The sequence below is a fragment of the Pelodiscus sinensis genome, chromosome 21, assembly GCF_052426305.1.
Source record: "Pelodiscus sinensis isolate ZL-2025 chromosome 21, ASM5242630v1, whole genome shotgun sequence".
NCBI classification, from domain to species: domain Eukaryota; kingdom Metazoa; phylum Chordata; order Testudines; family Trionychidae; genus Pelodiscus; species Pelodiscus sinensis.
This window is the reverse complement of record NC_143072.1, coordinates 22,788,016-22,803,236: the sequence shown is the minus strand read 5'-3', so window position 1 is coordinate 22,803,236 and position 15,221 is coordinate 22,788,016. Positions and strand designations below refer to the sequence as shown.

Below are 15,221 nucleotides of genomic sequence, written 5' to 3'. Positions count from 1 at the left end.
TTTTAACCATAGGGCTTTCTTGCACAAGAAACCCCTGCAGCGCGTCCACACTGCCCTCTCGCGCAAGAGCTGTTGCACAAGAGAGCTTACACTTGTAAAAAAAGAGTGTAGCTCTTGCGCAAGAAGCCCTCTCTTACCACGCCGTACTGTAAATCTTCTTGTGCAAGAGCGGGTGGGCAGTGTGGACGCTCTGCGGCATTCTTGCACAATAACCCTCCAGCGTAGACATAGCCCCAGTGTCCAATTATTCATATTGGTAAGGCTTTCAAGAAACAATACATAAGACTCACACTTCGTGTATGTGGCTGTAGACCAGGGATCTAAAAGCGCTTTTCTCTCATTCATTAGCTCAATTTCATAACAATGCAGGGCTCATTATTAACAACTCCAAATGTTCAAAAATTAGGAGTCAGCCCTCCTCAAAAAATAGGAGATTGACTTAAAATACGATTTTAAAGGGTATTTTTCTTTTAAATTTACCTTCTGCACTTGAGCCTCTAAAAGTAAGATTTTCAAGATGTTTTACCTGCAATCCATGCGGTCTGAAAATTAAAAAAGAAAAACCTGAGAGTCTCATGCAATTACGTGACTCCCTAAGCTGTAACTTTAGTAAAAATATTATATATTGCACGTGTCACGATAAAATCCCAGTAGCTGCTTACATTGAGTGCTCTAGCCTTCTAAGTATTTGGGCCTAGTTTTTCCTTGCTGTCACCACTGGCTGCATTGGGGTTATACCAGGAATGCATTTGCTGTGTTATGTTTGTTTTTATGTGTATGCTTTCCAGTTTTTTTAAAGGTGCCAACCTCAGGCAATTTGTTGACTTGAAGAAATGTGACATTTGATGTGAGTCTATGCCTGCCTCCAACGGCCATGCCGCCTGCATTCACTGCCTCGGGGAGACACGCATCCCCCGAAAGTGCCCTCACTGCAGTAATCTTACTTCCAGAGCTAGGCACAACAGGGTACCTTGTCTCAAGAGGATCCGTATGGAGCAGTCCCTTCAGCTGCCTCAGCGACAAAGGACAAAGCCTTGACTTCCAAGGTCTCTAGGACGCAGGCTAGCACTCCTCCAGTCAGGGATTCTCAAAAAACAGAATATCCCCAGCAAAATCGTTACCCAGGGTGCTGACCTCGAGATGGAGCAAAGGGGACCCCTCCGGCACCACTCCAGCACGGGCCTCTGTGGTCACTGACTCGGAGTCCAGACGCTTTGTTCTTTCTACAGCACTGACCACTACAGCACGGGACTCAGCGCCTACGACAGCTCTAGCTCGGATGCCACCCCCACCAGTGCTGAGTCACCACCCAACACCGAGCGTCAGCCCTACCCACAGTGCCAAAGAAAACAGACACGGCACCACTTTGGCATCACCGAATCTGGCATCGCTGCAGTTTCTGGACCAGAGAGACATAGCGGTCTCATCAGTGTCGCCTTTCCCACTCTTTAGCACCAACCAATTACCGTGTCGGGTCTCAGACCCCTCTCCAGTATCACCCACAGTCTCATCCACAGCGACCCTGAGGCAGAGGAGCACGGGAGCAGGTTCTCATCCCAACACTCGTAGACAATCTCCATGGCAAGCACATCATGTGGAGCCTCACCCTCACAGGACCTTAAACAATTCCAGGAGTTATTCAAAAGAGTGGCTGCAAAGCAGGAGGTACCACTCCCAGAGGTACAAGAGAAGCAGCACAAACTACTCCAGATTTTGCAACCCCAGCAGCAATTCAAGATTGTGCTGCCAAGCTATTACGGACGCATGAGATGACATATGGCAGACACCTGCCTCTGTAACACCAGCGAATAAATGGGCTGCTAGAAAATATTTTGTTTCAGCAAAGGACATACACTTTAAGCAAATTTTAAACTAAGATCCTGTTGAATAACACAGAAAATTCACAGAGGGTAGCTGTGTTAGTCTATAATTTTAAAACAAGTAGTCTTATGGCACCTTAGAGCAGTGGTTTCCAACCTCGTTAAGCATGAGATCACTTTTTGGGTATGTCTACACTACAGCGCTAATTCGAACTAACTTAGTTCGAATTAGTTAATTCGAACTAAGCTAATTCGAATTAGCGCAGCTAGACTTAAAAACTAGTTCGAATTAGCGTTTTGCTAATTCGAACTAGCATGTCCACACAGAGTGGACCCTGAACAGAGGTTAAGGATGGCCGGAAGCAGTGCCGGCAGGGCATCAGATGAGGACTTAGAGTGTGGAGCTGCTGTCTCAGGCTAGCCGAGAGCTGTGCTTAAAGGGATCCGACCCCCACCCCGGACAGACAGTTCTCAGGGTTCCCCACTTGCAAAGCAGTCCTGGCTTGGAGTGCCTTGAGTGCCCACACATGGAACATCACAGCACTCGGCCATCACCCCGGCTGCACTTGCCATAGGCTGCCATCCGGGGGGAGGGGGTAATCGGGGGGGCTGCAGGAGAGCTTCCACCCCGAGAAGCCCGCAGAGCCAGCCCAGTCCTCCCCATCGGGGGCGCGTACCCCATTCCTCCCTCACCTCCTTCCACTTACCCTTCCCTAGCCCCCCTTCCTGATGTACAAAATAAAGAAAACGTGTGTTCAAAAATAGAATCTTTCTTTATTGAACAAAACTGGGGAAGACTGGGAAAAAGAGGTGGGAGAGGGGAAGAGAGAGGGTGGGAGAGGGGAGGGCAACTAAAAGGATCAGGGATTTGGAACAGGTCCCATATGAAGACAGGCTAAAGAGACTGGGACTTTTTAGCTTAGAGAAGAGGAGACGGAGGGGGGATATGATAGAGGTCTATAAAAGCAAGAGTGGTGTGGAGAGGGTGCATAAAGAAAAGTTCTTCATTAGTTCCCATAATAGAAGGACTAGAGGACACCAAAGGAAAGGAATGGGTAGCAGGCTTCAAACTAGTAACAGAAAGTTGTTCTTCACAAAGCAAAGAGTCAACCTTTGCAATCCAGGATCTACCTCAAATCCAAACACCCTTGCCCGGCCACCTTCCTGCCCCTTCTCCAAGGCCCCACCTTGCTCACTCCATTCTCCTTTCCTCCCCCTGTCCTCACTGAATTTTATGAGGCTGGGAGCAGAGGGCTGGGTGTGGGGGAGGGGGATGCAAACACTAATCTTGGGCTAAGGGATTTGGAGTGGGGGAGGGGTTCTGAGCTGAGCCTGGAGCAGGGAGTTGAGATGCTGGAGGAGGTTCAGGATGTAGGCTCTGGAAGGGAGTTTAGGTGCAGGGGGACACAGGGCTAGGACAGGAGTTTGGGGTTCAGGACGGGTTGGAATGCAGGTTTCAGCTGGGCACCGCTTACCACAGGAGGCTTCTGGGTGGTGGTGTAGGGGGCTAAGGCAGGCTCACCCCCTACACTGGCCCTGTACCACTCCCAAAAGCAGCCAACAAACTCTCTGCATCCCTGCCCTCCCTCTGCTCTGTGGAGATGGGGTACATGGTGGAGGGAGGGGCACACTAACATCAGCACCCCCCTTTCCTCTTTTTCCCGTGCCCTGCACAGCAAACAAGAGGCTCCCAGGGTTGGGGGGCAGCTCCAAGGCAGAGAGCAGAAGCTACACGGCACTGCTCAGAGGGATAGCTGAAGTGCTGGCACTTGACAGCCTCCTGGCCAAACCTGTCAGGATCACCTGTCAAAGGTTCCAAGATCTACCAGCAGATCCCGATCTACTGGTTGGGGACCACTGCCTTAGAGACTAACAAAAATATATATAGTATCATGAGCTTATGTGGCCCAAACCCATTTTATCAGATGCGCTGGAAGCACTTCTGAAGAAGCGGATTTTGCTTACAAAAGCTCATGATATTATATATATATTTGTTAGTTTCAAGGTGCCACAGGAATACTCATTTTTACAGTAAATTCAGAAACGTTGACAGTATTTACCTAGGGTTGGCAAATGCCTGTTAAATGGCTTCAGTATCACTTGAATAGCTCTTTCAGAGGTTCAGTGTTCTACTTATAAGTCTGGCAGGCTTTTCCACTTTTCAGTTAACTAGATCCCCTCTGAAAACAAGGAGTAGTCCTGTGGCACCTTAGGGTATGTCTACACTGCAACACTATTTCGAAATAACTAGTGCTATTCTGAAATAACTTAGTCTGCATCTACACAGTGGGCAGTTATTTTGAAATAGTGTCAAAATACTGTCAAACTGGAGGATGTCTTATTCTGACTCCTGTAACCTTCATTGTATGAGGAATAAAGGAAGTTGGCAGAAAAGTGCTCTATGTCTAAATAAGTGCTGTGTAAACGCTGCCTATTTTGAAATAAGCTATTTCAAAATAAGATATGCAATTAATGTAGCTCAATTTGTGTAGCTTATTTCAAGTTAAGCCCGGCAATATAGACGCACCCTTAGTGACTAACACACACACATACATATTTGGGCTACATCTACACTGTAGCCTTCTTCCACAAAAGCTTATGCAAATGAAGCGCGGAGTGGAATATCACCAGGCTTCATTTGCATAATTAGCAGCCGTTTTTGCACAAGAGGCTTTTGCGCAAAAAGGAACTGTGTAGATGGCTCCTTTTTGTGCAAAAACCCCGCTCTTGCGCAAGAGCCGTTCTTCCTGAAAAAATGAGGAAGAACAGCTCTTGCGCAAGAGGGGTTCTTTTGCATAAAAAGGAGCCGTCTACACAGCTCCTTTGTGTGCAAAAGCTTCTTGTGCAAAAGCTGCTAATTAATTATGCAAATGGAGTGTGGCAATATTCCACTCTGTGCTTCATTTGCATAAGCTTTTGTGAAAGAAGGCTACAGTGTAGATGTAACCATAGAGTATTATGAGCTTTTGTGGGCAAAACCCACTTCTTCAGATGAGATGATCTTGAGATCTCAGAGATCTTCTCAGGAGGAAACAGAGCCACAGAACAGGGATGGGAAGATGCAGGAGGATGGACCTTAAGAGCCAGCAGTGCCCAAAATTGTCAAATGCCCTGTTGCAGTTGCTATTTAAGGACAACCCTGGCCCTTCCTAGCTAAAGGGTAGGAAGATGGGCCCACTATACAGGGGGTAATTACACACAGGAGGCCTTAAGTACTGCTGTTGCACACATGGTTCTAATAAAACTATGTAGCGCTTTAAAGACTAAGAAGATGGCTTATTAGTCTTTAAAGTGCTACATAGTTCTGTCTTTTGTTTCAGCTACACCAGACTAACAGGGCTGCATCTCTAGCACTATGGTTCTAATAAGATTCCTAAACATTCACTCCACAGACCCGGGGCTTTTTACAGGAGCTTTACAAAAGTCCAGAGGGCCCCCCACTCATTAGAGCCACCTTATGGGGCATAGTCCAAGGTCACCAGCATTTAGGCTAATAGCAAGGCCAGGATTCGAACCCCCCATGCTGACTCCCAGGCACAGCACGCTAACCCCTGGGCCACAGAGTGCTGAGATTGCACAGGGCTCCCAGGAGAAGGATGGCGCGTGCTGGGCGGTCATTGATGGTGCTGGTCACCTTGCCCAGTGGCTCCCCCGTCACGTGACGGCGGAGCCCGCCTTGGAGCGCGCAACGGAAGTGACGGCACGGTTCTCCAGTCGCATGATGTGGCAGAAAAAAAAGGCCGGGGGAGGACTGAGTGATGAGTCCTGAAATAGTTCCTTCCGGTAGGAGGATCCTTCCGCCGTTCCCATTGGCTATGCAAGGGTCTGTTCTCCGCCCTCCTCGAGATTCTTCCGCTCGGCCAGCGCTGTTAATGCGGGATCCCGGCCGCCTGAGAAGGTGCCTGCTCTCTCAGTGAGTGTATCGCTCCGCCGGCGGGGGCCGTTTCCGGATCGAACGGCTCGCTCCCTTCCCGGCCTATTCCGCCATTGCGGTTCCGCACCCCGGCGCCCCTGAGGAGACAGCCCGGTGCGCTCTCGGGCTGGAGCCCGCGCCAGCCGCCGCCATGGCTCAGATTCTGCCCATCCGTTTCCAGGAGCATCTCCAGGTGTGTGGGGGGGGGGGCGTTGAGGGGGGGCCCGCCGCGGGGGGGGGGTATCGCGGGTACCCCCAGGGCGCAGCTCTCCCCTGCAAGGAGGGTGCTGGGAGTTCTTCTGTCGGGGCGGGATGTGCTCCCCCCCCCCCCCCGCGCTTACCGTGGTGGGGGCTACCGCTGCTCACCCAGCCCCTGCCTCTCTCCACCCTCCTTGCACCAGCTAGTCTGGGGCTCCAGGGAGGGGGGGTGGGGGGGGGGGGGCGCTGCCACACGGCTGCCACACGGCTGCCTTGACTCCTCACTGGGATGCTAGGTCTCCTCTGGTACCTGGTGCGTTTGGCCCTTCCCTCCAGTCTGTCAGCTGCCGCCGGCCAGGCTCTGAAATGGTCTTTCTCTCTCGCTCTGATTTGCCTTTTTTTGGCCTAAATGTGGCCTGTTTTTTGGGGGAGGGGGGCATCAACATGTAAGTGCCTGGTTACAGTCCAAGGTCCAGCATGTGCTGAAAGGTCCCATGGAAACGAAGCAATTTCCTCCTTACTGTGGTTCTGTTCTAGTGTCTCATTTTCTTAAGGACTGTACTTCAACCTGGTGTGTGGGCGAGGCCGGGTCTTGGCCTAGGCCTACAGTAGCACCTGCTGGGTGGTGCAATGTTATGGGAGGGGTAAACTGAGAAGATCCCTTTGTGGCTTAGTTCCTCTTCCCATATTGAGAGCAAGTCTCTCCCTGGGTTAAAACCAAGTGAAACTGCTGAATTTTGTTCTGGAGAAGCTTTACAAAATGGATGATGTAACATTAACTTTAAAGATAACTTACATTGGCTACTTAGATGCAAGACAGTTATCTTTATATAGTGGTGATGGGTGGTTCTGTAAGGTGTAGTTCTCACTCATTGCAATACTGCATTCATCTCATTTTGTTGCAGAAAATTAGCTTCTAACTCTGTGCCAGGAGGATTCATGCACTTAGCAATAACATGGAAGTTAGTAATATAGCGGTCTGTGTATGCTGATAACTGCATCTGCTACAACTTTCCCTCCCTGTTAATATAGCATAAAATCATTTCCAGTAAAACTAACTTCATGTGAATTTGTCAGATCAGCAGTAAGGTCAAAGTATTAAAGTAACCTCTCTAGATTAGAGGGTCTCATGAATAGAATCATCTCTGAAGAATAGTAAGGCTATATACTGTAGATGAACTGAAGTTTAGCATGTGGCCTGGCACTGAAATTAAGATCTAATTATTAAAAATGTTTGGGGTAACAAACTTAGGAAGGGGATGGGGGGGGGAGTATGTCCTGTTAAAAGTCTGACTCCACCTTTGTCATACAGTGACTTGTCTTCATGCCAAAACTTGTGATGGAAGCTTCAGAAAATTACACTGTTCACCAGATGCTTCTGAAATTTGCTTGGCATGGTGCTTTCTCCTCCCATTGATTGAGCTAGCAACTTTGTGCTACCTTTCTGAAGCATTGTTTTGGGGGTGGGAGGGCAGGATGGGAACTGTTCCTTAAATGGTAGGGAACTTCCTGCATGGCTTAGTTGGGGTTATGGAGAAAGCCATACTGTTTCTTTAAGAAGTGACTCAGTTAAAACTAGAAATGATTACATGTGTTTCATTTCTAGTTACCTCTTCAAAAGCACACTGGCAACTGAAACCCTAATACCTTAATTGTCCCTAGGAAACTGACTATAAAGCCTTCAATTGGAGGGACCTATCTGAATGTCATCTTACACAGCAAAAAATACAAATGGGAAGCAGTTAAACTGACTAGAAAAGTGCACTCAAATTCAAAGTGAACAAGCTGAGAACTATTTGATCTATTTCTCCATAGATTTAAAAGTATGCCCTGTACAACCTCATCAAGCTTGACTACATCAAGCTAGCACTTAATGGTTGAGTGTGCATCTTAGCTTTATACTAAAGATACTTTGACCAATGGAATTGTATTTTAAAAAAGACAAATGTCACTAAATGACTGCATAAATTCAATATATAGGGAAGACTGCATAAACAAATTGGAATAATATCTCTTGCATGCCAGATCATCCTGTCTTAAGCTGTGGAAAATATATCTACAATACATTATTTAAATACAAGGTGTGCATGTGATCCATCCCACTATAGTGACAAATGAAACCTCCTTGCTCATGTTAAGAACTGGGTTTCATGCCAGTATGCTACTCTGGAGCTGAACTGGTCAGTCCAGAGATTGACCTTATCCTTAAACAGCTGGCCTGAATAGCTAGTATAGTCTCTGCATCTGCAAGGCTTCTTGTATGGCCTGTTTGAGACTATTAAACAAGTGCCTATAGCTGTTTTAAATTCTTCCTTCCCAAACTTCAGAAGTCATTGATCAATTCAACTGTGAAGTTTTTTTTTTTTTAGATTGTGCTCCCATTGGGTTTCTTATCCTACACTTAACTAATAAACTTTGCAAGAGGAGTCAAAACGCCTGAAACATGTTTTCTCTTTAGTGTTGAATTGCTAGCAAATAGCATTAGCAAACTTGAGACACAACTTCTTGAATTAAGTCACTCTATGTTCCTAAGTATGAAGCAGTTTTGGTGGGGTCCAGTCACTAAGCACTATGATATCACCTCAAATCTTTTTGAATTCATCAAGTTAGTTTTTCAAATTAATAAGCAACCTGACTTTAAAATACAATCACACAATCCTGGCAAGTGAGTGGGAACTTTACAGTAGGAAAGTTTGGACCTGGCAACAACCTTTACTACAGGCAGTCCCCGACTTACGCGGATCCGACTTATGTCGGATCCGCACTTACGAACGGAGCTTTCTCGCCCCGGAAGTCGGGGTGAGAGCCCCGTTCGTAAGCTGCTCCGGTGCCCCTGGTCTGCTGGAGACCGTCTCCAGCAGACCAGGGGCATGGGGCGGGTTCCCGAGCTTCTGAGGCTTTGCCAGAGCAAAGCCTCAGAAGCGCGGGAACCGCTGCTGCTGCCCCTTGAGACCCGGTGCCTGTGGTCTGCTGGGGACGGTCCCCAGCAGACCACAGGCACCCGGACTGAAGCCGCAGCCGCGGGGGGGTCCCGCGCCTCTGAGGCTTTGCCAGAGCAAAGCCTCAGAGGCGCGGCACCCCGCTGCCGCTGCGGCTCTGCTCCCCGTGTCCCTGGTCTGCTGGGGGGGGGGGTGCAGCTAGTGTGCTCCCCCCCCAGCAGACCAGGCTTTTGTTTTGGACTCTGGGGCAGAGCAGCTGGGGCGCTGCCGATTGGTCCTGCAGCGCCTGTGGGCACTACTGGACCAACCCGGCAGCACCCCAGCTGCTCTGCCCCAGGTCCTGATTCAGCCGCTGCTGGTCAGTTTCAGCAGCGGCTGAATCAGGACATCTGGGGCAGAGCAGATGGGGTGCTGCTGGGTTGGTCCAGTAGCACCCCAGCTGCTCTGCCCCAGGCGTCCCCAAGTCAGCTTCTGCTGAAACTGACCAGCGCTGACTACAGGAAGCCCCAGGCAGAGTTGCTCTGCCCCGGGCTTCCTGGAATCAGCTGCTGATCAGTTTCAGCAGCAGCTGACTTGGGGACACCTGGGGTTCTTAAGTTGATTCTGTATGTAAGTCAGAACTGGCGGTCAGTTTCAGCAGTGTCTGAATCTGGACACCAGTTCCGACTTACATACAGATTCAACTTAAGAACAAACCTACAGTCCCTATCTTGTACGTAACCCGGGGACTACCTGTAATGTGACTCGACTAGATTAGCAAAATGCATGTACAAACTTTAAAATGTACATATGAGCTTTTGATGGTGTTTGAGACCATGGATCTGGATAGAACAACCACCCAATTCTGAAGTAACAATAGTTTCGGCCATGTCTAAAGACTGAACCTGATTCTCATTAGGGTGTGAATAATCTCTGAAAAGTAAGATGACTGCCTCTTAATTGCCACCAGCTAGCATGTTTGAGAGTGGATGGGACACAGCCACTGGTTTCTGAGTCCTGTATTAAAGGAATGCATTATCTGTTAAAAGCCACTGACTAATCAGAGGATACTGTACATAAACTACAATAAATTATAAATGTACTCCCAGAAATTCAAATATTAGTTCAAACTGGAGCTTTATGTATGCAAAAACTGATTGGATTAATTGGTTTTGTGACTGCACTTGAACCTTTCACAAACAACTTAATAGTCTTAAGATCCATCCTGCTTCAGAAACTATACATTGATGGCGGGCATTAACTTCCCAAGTTTCCGAATAGTATAGGAACTATTTCGCTAATCTATCATAAATGCAGAACACTTCAAAGTGTAGGAAACCAATGAAGTCAAACATCCTGCTGACAGCGGCCAACACCAGGTGCCCCAGAGGAGGTGGACTGAAGACTAGGATCAAGCAATTTGTCTCGTGCCATCCATCTCCAGCCTCTGACAAACTGAGGCCAGGGACACCATTTCTATCCCCTGGCTAATAGCCTTTTATGGACCTAACCTCTATGAAATTATCTAGCTTCTCTTTAAACTCTGTTATAGTCCTAGCCTTCTCTGGCAAAGAGTTCCACAGGCTGACTACGTGCTGTTTGAAGAATTTTCTTTTAGTTTTTAACTTGCTACCCATTAATTTCATTTGGTGTCCTCTAGTTCCCCTCATGGGAACTCATGAATAACTTTTCTTCACCTTCTCCACACCACTCATGATTTTATATACCTCTATCATATCCCCCTCAGTCTCCTCTTTTCTAAACTGAAAAGTCCCAGTTGCTTTAGTCTCTCTTCATATGGGACCCGTTCCAAACCCCTAATCATCTTAGTTGCCCTCTTCTGAACCCTTTCTAAGGCCAAAATATCTTTTTTGAGGTGAGACCACATCTGTACACAGTATTCAATTGAACAGATTAAAATCCTATATTCCTACACTGTTGAAACTGTTCAAATCCTCTTTCTGCTCATCAAGCTTATAGCATGTTAGATATTATTCTATTTTTGGCAAAGATTTGTAAAAATTGTTTGCTCTTAGAACATCTGTGAATAATTGAACAAGCAATTTGATATCTCAAGCCAAATCTCTGAAAAGAATTGTGTACTCAAGATACCAAGTATTCCACACTGGGTGCTAGTACTAGCCTAGATTTCAGAAATGACTAATATTAATGTCTCCCTTGTCTAGCCTGCATCTGTGGTACTAATCTATCAAATGCCACAGCAGTTGGTGTACTAAGAGGGGTGCTTTAATACCTCTTAAAGACTTGTGGTATGGGGGGGGTCACATACTGAATTATAAATGTTCATGTTAATGGTTGCTTCTATTACTGTGAACAGTTTTTGTTGCAGCCTTCTCTATGACTAATGCAGAGGTCTCTGGGCTGAAATAAATGGTTTCAGGAGCATTTAAAGGGTACAGTAACTTGTGTTCTTTAGAGTATTTTAGTTAATACACTGTAGCAATATTATGTAAGACTTAAATCTGTCTCTAGTGTTGAAATTTCTACCAGTTCTGAATTCTGAAGAAATAAAAGGAAAGTAACAATGCTGTTTGGTCTCTAGACCTTTCTGTGTACTCGGACACCTTCACACTGGTGGTGGCTGGGAATTAGGGATGTTAAAATGCATGTAATTGTATAACTACTGAAAAGTTCAGTGGCTACATGTGGGGCAGCAGTCAGCTTCTAGCATGAATTGGCTCCTGAGGAGCTGACTCCCTGCACATATTGGAAGCTTGTGTTTAACCATGCTTATTAACCAATAAGCCTGGGCTTACTGGTTAACTGTTTGTGCAGTTAACCTTTCACATCCCTATTGACAATTCACTGAAGCATGTTCTGAAAGTGGTTTCTCCCCCCCCCCCCCCGCAGAGCTATCAGTGGATTAGCAACCAGAGATAGATAGTTGGGCTTTAAATGACCCTAATATTTCTGTCCTAAAACTTAATTTCTACTTCCTAAAGCAATTATTATGTGTACACTATTAAAATAAGCTGTTTGCAGTACTTGTGGCTGTAAATTAGCATTGCTCTAATGTACACCAACATGCTGCCTTTCCTAGTGTCTCAGGATGGCTAACTGCAGTAGCAGGCTTACATTCTAAAGCATTAGATATACCATGCACTTCAATGGATATCTAATGTAAAATTTATCTGTCAAAACACTCTGCCTAATCTTGTCTCTTCTGCAAATAAGAGAATAAGTCAAGTGTAGTAGGTTGCCAAGTCATTAATGAGGTTTCTAACTGAGCCGAAAATGAGGCGGGAGGGAGGTGAAGAAACACACTTTAACAATGTGACTCTAGCAAAATTTTCTTACATTGCATGTGCCCTTATTACCAATCACTGAAGAACTGTGAGTCTAGTTGACTGACATGAGCTGTCTACAAAGTAGAACTTAGACTCTGCCATATATTGGGTTAGTAATGTAAAGCAGTGGTTCCCAACTTAAGACCAGCAAACCTATTTACAAACTTTTGGTGGACAGGTAACATTTTGTTTGCATATTATGCAAACAATGTTACCTGTCTGCCTTGCTCCCCAGTGCCCAACACCCTTTGACCCCATGCCCTGTGACTCCACCAGGCCCTCACCCAACACCCCTGTAGTCTCACCTCACCCTTGTATTCACCCAGAGCAAGGGTGTCCCCTCCAGGGAGCATGGCCATTACTACTGTATGGGCAGGAGGAGCAGCTGTTGGTGGCACATGCTCCCTTCTCCATGTCCCTTCCCCATCTCTACACATGGGTGTGAGATCCTAGCTGGGCCACCATCTTACCTCGGTGGGAGGGCAGAGGGGGAGCAAGGCACTGCCTCCTGCCACTGCTTCAGCCCCAGTGCTGGCATCAAGCAGAATCAGTCACCATGGCTGCCAGAGCTCAGCTGTTGTGAACTGGCTGCCAGAACCAAGCCACCTGTGGTTCGTGGACTGGTGATTAGGATTTGCTGATGTAAAGGAGATGCTCGAACAGTAGTAGGGATGTTTAATCAGCTTTTCCATTGACTAGCCTGAAGCAGGGTTAGCTTGTAGGGCCAGGAGCTAACCCTGCTGCCACTGCCTTTTAAATGTATTAAGAGCCAGTAGGCTCTTAATACATTTAAAAAGCAGAGGCACAGCATTTGGGACAGGCTGTGAGCTGGGAATCAGCTGATTCCTGGCTTGTTCCTGGTCTCCACTACTCCGCTGCCTCCCCTGCCTCCTGTGGAGACAGTGCTGGGGGAACTGGCTTTTAAGCTGGCTCTCCCAGCTCCTGCTGTCCCCCTTGCTGCCAAGTGGGGGAGGTGACTAGTTGGCTATTGATTAAGATTTCTTATTGGATAGGTGACTAGTTGCTTATATCCCTAAACAGTAGTACTCAAAACTTTAACTGTTTTAATACTGATATAATAACAGCTAAGTGTCTTGGAGCATTATTGCAGGTTTTATATTTAAACCGTTCATTCAGAACTACTTGCTCAAAGAGGCTTATGGTTAATAAACAGAGTATCCTAAGTTGTCATATTCAGGGCTTGACAAATTGCTGTTTCTACTTACCATGGGCAAGTAGATTTCAGCCGGTCGCCCCATTCACCGGCAATGCAGGCCTTGTGCATGTGCAGGGCTGGCAAGTAGATTTCACCACTGTTTGTCAAGCCCTGGTCATATTTACAGAGTTTTAAACCAATTGGTCCAACTACATGTCAGTTAAATTACTTGAAAGTAATGCTTAATTAAATCAGGACAGTGTACACTGTCCTGATTTAAGCTGTCAGGTTGTTTGCTACAACTGAAAACTGGAACAGTCTAAGGTGTGGATGCTGCTTAATTTAAGCATAATTGGAACTTGTGAAGATCTTCCCTGCATGTGAATGTGCTCTTTACTTTTTTTAAGCACTGTTAATACTTGTCTCAATCACTTTTACTCTAACATTGGAGCAATACAAATATTGACTTATTTGGAAAAATCGTCATAAACCACTACTTATTGAACATGGGTGACTCTCTTCTCCTCAATGCTTTCCCTATTTCAACAGGTGGATTTGGAAGCAGATACTTAAAGACCCAAAATCTAGAGCTTAAAGTGCTTGTGTGTGTCTGGTGTAGTGCAGTAGCAAAATAAGCATTTTGAAAGTTGTATAGCTTAGTCTCACATTGTGGAATGCCTTTGAGTAGTACAGCAAAACTCTGCCTGTTCTTTGCTGTTAGGAAGGAAGCCTACAGTTGAGTGAAGTTGTTCAGATGTTAAGCTGAGCACTAGTCAGAAGAAGTTTAGTCCTCTACCTTGCTGTGACTATGCAAATTTCAAATGACCTACACCTGCTGATTAAACTCAGACTAAAATGCATCTCCTTTTCTCACTGCTTTGCATGTTGCAGATATGGTGCTGGAGGAGTGAAGCAATAACAGTTACTACTGTAGCATGAACTAGATCTTGACTATGAATTTTGGTCATCTTCCTTAGAGTCCCAAGCTTGTGATGTAGCTGTATGAACTTAAAGAAGGGACTTAAGGGAGCTTTGAAAGTGACAAGGATAGAGCTGAGCCATGTAAACAGTTCCTGCTTGGGATGTGACTGTTTAATTTGTAAGCCTCCTTAACAGGTGAGACTTACTAGCTAAAGTTAACTAGTGCAGTCAGGGGGCTACTCCAGTCCTTCAGGGGGACCTGCTGCAAGCAGGGAGCTGCTCTGGCCAGGCTGGAGTAGGCTCTGTCCTCGGTGGCCCTAGGTGCCTTGAAGGAAGGGGCTAATCCAGCCAGGATGCCAGAGTAGCTCTTGTCCTGTTGCAGGAGCTGGAGTGGCTCCTGCCAACCCACTTCGGTCTGTTAACCTAGATAGTTCACAACTGTCACCACATTGTTAGAATCTAGGAAATAAAACTGTAAATTTAGTTCAGTCTTCAAGAATGTTAATAGGAATTTGGATGAGTTACTTGGCACTTGATGTATATTTGTCTCGATCTCTTGACTTGCTGAGGCAGCTCCCAGATATTCTAGCACAAGGAAGCTTCCAGCTATTAACCAAGTTCAGTGAGTGCACTTAAGACTTCTAAAATTGTCCTTCCTTTTCTAAAGGACAAGACCAAATTTGGTTTCTAGTGCAGAAGCAGCGCATACCACACAGGATGTCCCTTCTGTATGAAAACTTAAACATTGTATAAGTCAATGTTTGAAAATGTGGCATTAGGCTTTTATGCAAGTCCAAAATTTCTACTGTATTAACAGATAACAGTGTAGCATCTAACTCTCAAAACATAAAGGGAGGCTGAAACTCCATGAGAGCTGCAGATAAGCAAGTGCCAGCAAGGCTTCCTTAAGCCTGTCGCCTGTTACTTCGGTTGCCTATCTGTTCCCAGCACTGTTTGGCTTCCTAGTCCTGCAGATAAACCAGGTTT

General features: G+C 46.4%; 2 protein-coding genes across 3 annotated transcripts in view; both read left to right on the top strand.

Moving 5' to 3' along the window:
- Positions 1-2,555, top strand: part of DHX40 (DEAH-box helicase 40) — a 34,598-nt gene extending 32,043 nt beyond the window's left edge. The window contains exon 16 of the mRNA XM_006138655.5: positions 789-2,555. Coding sequence (XP_006138717.3) covers positions 789-797 — 9 coding nt within the window. The 3' untranslated portion in view covers positions 798-2,555. The remainder of the gene's footprint in view (positions 1-788) is intronic.
- A 3,121-nt stretch (positions 2,556-5,676) lies between these two features.
- Positions 5,677-15,221, top strand: part of CLTC (clathrin heavy chain) — a 54,565-nt gene continuing 45,020 nt past the window's right edge. The window contains exon 1 of one of the 2 annotated variants that reach the window (XM_075904695.2): positions 5,677-5,926. In XM_075904695.2, coding sequence (XP_075760810.1) covers positions 5,885-5,926 — 42 coding nt within the window. In that variant the 5' untranslated portion in view covers positions 5,677-5,884. The remainder of the gene's footprint in view (positions 5,927-15,221) is intronic. The other variant, XM_075904697.2, reaches the window with a different exon arrangement.